At 40.3% G+C, this 5,078-nt stretch overlaps 1 protein-coding gene across 1 annotated transcript in view; it reads right to left on the bottom strand.

Annotated features, from left to right (window-relative positions):
• Positions 1-5,078, bottom strand: part of LOC107291095 (ovochymase-2-like) — a 31,073-nt gene that overhangs the window by 22,738 nt on the left and 3,257 nt on the right. Inside the window, 4 exon segments of the mRNA XM_029284873.1 lie at positions 1,089-1,252; positions 2,207-2,317; positions 3,091-3,263; positions 3,946-4,037. Of these exon segments, the coding sequence (XP_029140706.1) occupies positions 1,089-1,252; positions 2,207-2,317; positions 3,091-3,263; positions 3,946-4,037 (540 nt within the window).

Genomic DNA, 5,078 nt, shown 5'->3' with positions numbered 1-5,078 from the left:
GGCCCATCGCAGATCACCCAGGCAGCCCAGCAGCGCCATGGTGGCCACGCCCTCTGCCTGCACCCCACAGCATCAACTGTACACAATGGGGCGTACAGAGTCTTGTCTACGCTGCTGGCTGCCATGTCCTTGGCTGTGCAGCTCTGTGTGGGCCAGGCTCGGGGGTGACTCTCCTCCAGGGAGACTGCTGGTGAGGAGCGGGTTGCAGGGGGAGGCAAGGCTGGGCCAACAGCACATGTGCCCACAGAGAGGGCTCCGAGTGCCGCCTCTGGCACGCGTGCCATAGGTTCACCACCACTGGTCTATGGAAATCTGAGTTTCAGTAGTTTGAATCTGTAATTTACATTTGTTTTGGACACTCTTCACCCTATAAATTCTAGATCTGCTATAATGTTATTGTCTTAAATAGGCTGGCAAGCTTACTATTATGAGTATAAATGATGATCTCTGAATAAAAGTGGAGCGTCTTAAATTACTTCCCCAAATATTTTATCTTGTTTTGGGCTTTCATAGCAGATGTACAAGTATTACTCAGTAGTTCTCACTGTTCCCAGAAGGCAGAAAGACAGAAAATGACTGGCTACAATAGCTACAATCAAGAAATTATCACCCTATGAAACTGAAAATAACTGAGCCGTTGAAGCTTCATTATCATTTCTACTACAACAGACTAGAACGGCTGTCCGCTTGCAAAGACTAAAAAAAGATAATTTTTATTCACATTTCTTACCAAATTTTTAATGCCCTAATAAAAGCTACATTCTGCCAAGCCAGGTATCTGATTTTTCTAGCTCAGGGCTGATTCTACATATTCAGAAGCAAGAGTTCTCAGTGACTACTCAAAGAGCCTTGTTCTGAATTTCCATCTGGGAATTAACCTGAAATCTTTTGTTACTGAGCCACAGCTTTTCCTCCTAAAAGTTCTCTTTGGAATTTTTATAAACATCACAAAAAATGACCTAAAACTATTATAATATTTTACTGCCCTATTGTGTATCATCATCAACATCATCATCATCATCACCATCACCACCACCACCACCACCACCGTATTCTCCTTAATAAATATATTGGTATAATCTACCAACCTGGCAAGCATCTTTTCCTCCATCTGGAAATCCAGCACACATTATAGTGTGGCTTCGAATAGGCCTCCTTAGAGCTGACAAGATTCCAGAACACTGAGTCTGGTCTAAGATGGGCAATCTGACTTCATGCAAAATGTCAGGAAGGATCCCATCTGAAAATCAAACAAAACTCAGGAAGTTGCTCTGTTACATTGTCCATCCATCAGGCTCAGAATCATTCACCTGTATGAGATGGTATAGGTTCTCCTGCTTGAGCAGGGGGCTGGACTAGAAGACCTCCAAGGTCCCTTCCAGTTCTATTCTATTCTATTCTATTCTATTCTATTCTATTCTATTCTATTCTATTCTATTCTGTTCCATTTTCTAGCTGGAAACAGGGGTCAAGGATCTCAGGCAAAAATCTTTCTTTACTGCCTGATCCTTTTTTAAACTGGAGCTTCCAGGAACTGGATCACTATCCCTGAGTGTACTTATGTGCATTGTGCCACAAAACATTCAAACATCCTGAGTTGAAATGATGAAAAACTACAATGTGGAGCCAACACTTTTCCAATTATTTGTTAAATGTGATCACCATTGAAGGCTGGATTTCCAGCCCTAGATGAAACAGAACTGAATGTTGAAATATATGACATCAATGAACATCCAGGGATCCACACTATTATGCCATCATTTTCATAAATTAAGCAGCAGAGTAATATGCAGATGCCTCTGAATATCTCTTTACCACAATATCTAATATTAGCTTATATTCATGGAAATTTAGCCTTAGTAACATGCACTAGAACCAAAGCTGAATTTATTTGGGGATAGAAAATAAATTGAGCATAGAGAGAAAACACACACTTTCCCAAAACTTCTTAACTGCATTTATTATCATTTCCTACCCACTTTCATTTCAATATTATTCATTTTCATTCTTTGCCTCCCACCTTGACTTCCTATGGGGGGGGAGGGATGGAGAGAGAGAGAGAGAGAGAGAGAGAGAGAGAGAGAGAGAGAGAGAGAGAGAGAGAGAGAGAGAGAGAGAGAGAGAGAGAGAGAGAGCTGATAGCATACATGCATAAACGTACATTTAATAATAATTCCTTTTGAAGCATGAAACACTTTCAAATATCATATCATTTCCTTACTTTCTCTTAAACGACCCCAACCACAAGTGACACATATATATCCTGGATCAAATTTTTCACGTGGGCCAGGAAGACAGACTGGCCATACTGCTGCACCTAACATTGAAACAGATCAAAGTTCTGATTACACATTTGAAAGAATGTTAATACGGCTCATGTCTCAAAGACAATTTCATACATCTTGACAGGTATCAAGAGGCCCAATATAGAAAGTGATTTCTACAAAAGTTAAAGCATAATTTACAAAAATATAAAATCAAATTTAACACTATGAAATGGAAATACGATTCTGTTCCAAAGTGGGCATCAAAATAAAATCCAATATTAAATATCTCTATGTTTCCCACCTGTCACACCCAAAGTTTTAAATTTGTTGTCTTCTTTCCATCCACAGTTGGAGTTGTGTAAAAGTACCTGGTTTTGTATGATCATCTAATGATAAACAAGCCAGGCACAAGTCTTCGGATGTATAACTAGAGTCTTACTTTGCCCTCAGGATGCGTGTTCTCATTACCTACACTTAACCTTTTGCCTCTAAATCACCCACATGTTTCCTTGTCCAGAAAGCAATTAACATAGTGCTCTAGTCATACCTGCACTGTGGGTGGTAAAGGCAGAGTAAGAAAAAGAATGTACATACTATGCTGGTGGAACTTAGTTATGAGACTTCTTGGGCATCAAGCTATGTAAAAGCACCGATTGATGGCACAACCTACCATATGCCTAGACTTTCTATACAGAGAAGTATTAGATTGTACAGTAAATTGTTTTCCTTTGAGTACCACATTTTTAATATGATGGCTCAGATATGTATACATGCACATGCACATATATGTGGATGTTTGTACCATCTTAAGCTAGCATATTACCATATTTGAAATGACCATCCATTTTTAGAAGAGCAATATCAAAATCCATTGGTTTCTTCCTATTAAAGTTGGGATGCTTAATTATGTCTTTTACATAGAGGGTCTGCTCTTCCTCATCTTTCAGACTCAAATCATGTTCTCCAGCAGTGACAGTCAGCAAACGGAGCAGTGATCTACAGAACAGTGGAGAGATATAACTGGGAAAAACTGAATGTGGATTTTTCAGAACTAAATAACTATTTTAGACAGAGAGTCTGTCTGTCTGTCTGTCTGTCTGTCTGTCTGTCTGTCTGTCTGTCTGTCTGTCTGTCTGTCTGTCTGTCTGTCTGTCCGTCAATCCGTCCGTCCATCCATCCATCCTGTGGCTAAAATCTGACTTTCGGTAGTGCACAAGAAAAAAACCCCACAGTAAAATACAGTAATATTTATTTATTAAATTTATATGCTACATATCTCACTCTGCAAAACAACTCTGTGTGACTTACAATTAAATATATTGAGATTCATTAAATATAATACACAAAGTAATAACCACCTGACATTATCATAAAACTGAAGCACAGTTCTGTAGCACTGTCTTAACTCATTAAAAACCATAAAATACCCCCAGCACCTGCTAGAATCTTCCTGTACACTAGGATGTGTGTGTGTGTGTGTGTGTATGTGTGTTTGTGTGTATGTGTTGCCTATTACATTGTGAAATCACCTGGACATATGTGCTTAAATATTTGATGTCTCTGGTCATTTATTAAGCTACATTTCTAGAGAAAGCATATCAAAAGTCTGTGAAAATGATTTATAAAACACAATGGTAATCTGAAATCATAGCCCTTCCAGTGAATTGCCTGCTTGTACCTGCTTACAACACAGTGAGCTGCTGTGATTACCCACTGAGTGGAAACAAGGGTTCCTCCACAGAAATGGTGATTACTTCTTTTCAAGGAAACCTGTATCACAGAGAGCACATACCACTTTAGGAAATGTACATCTCATAACAGAGCAACAGAAGGCAAAATACACAGTGGGGTACAGTGAATATGTAATAAAAATCAGCAATGCCAGATTAATGTCATAAATACATGAACATAATCCCTGCTTTATATAATTCGTGGAAACTAATGAAGGATGGAAATTAATCAAGGAAAGAAGCAACCTAGAACTAAGGAAAAAATTCCTTTCAGTGAGAACAATTAGTCAGTGGAGAAGGTTTGCCTTCAGAAGTTGTGGGTGCTCCATCACTGGAGCTTTTAAGAAGGGACTGGACAGCCACTTCTCTGAAACGGTATAGGGTCTCCTGCTTAAGGAGGAGGTTGGACTAGAAGACCTCCAAGGTCCCTTCCAACTCAGTTATTCTGTTCTGTTCTTAATATGAAGCAGAAGTGAATGCTAATAGCCCTCTTTCACCCTTTAATTCAGTGGTTCTCAACCTTTTTAATGCCGTGACCCCAACCGGTCATAAGTCGAGGTCTAAACCGGTCATAAGTCGAGGACTAAACTGGTCGTAAGTAGAGGACTACCCAATCAGTCGTAAGTCGAGGACTTTCCCTGCCCGGGAGCGCAGCGCATGCGTGATTCCGCTCCCTGCGCCGGCCGAGGCGTATCTGGCAAGCGGCAGAGACGGAGCAGGCCGACCACCAGCTGGCCCAGCCCAAGGGAGGTAAGGCACCCGCCGGAAAAGGGGAAAAAAATGGCGGACAAAAAAAATGGCGGACAGCCTTGCTTGGCGACCCCCATGAAATGGTCGATTGACCCCAAATGGGGTCCCGACCCACAGGTTGAGAACCACTGCTTTAATTTAATAATTTAATTTAATAATTTAATTTATATACCGCCCTTCTCCCGTAGGACTCAGGGCGGTGCACAGCATATTAAAACAGACAAACAAAATACATCAAAGAACAAAAAACCCCCATAAAACCAAATTAAAAGCCAAATATTCGAAGCTGTGTGTCAATTAAAATTTTCTTAAAATCATCCCTACCTAAAAT

Source organism: Protobothrops mucrosquamatus, unplaced genomic scaffold, assembly GCF_001527695.2.
Source record: "Protobothrops mucrosquamatus isolate PMUCROS unplaced genomic scaffold, P.Mucros_1.0 scaffold1047, whole genome shotgun sequence".
NCBI classification, from domain to species: domain Eukaryota; kingdom Metazoa; phylum Chordata; class Lepidosauria; order Squamata; family Viperidae; genus Protobothrops; species Protobothrops mucrosquamatus.
Note: the sequence above shows the minus strand (reverse complement) of the source record. Positions and strands in the feature narration are given on the sequence as shown.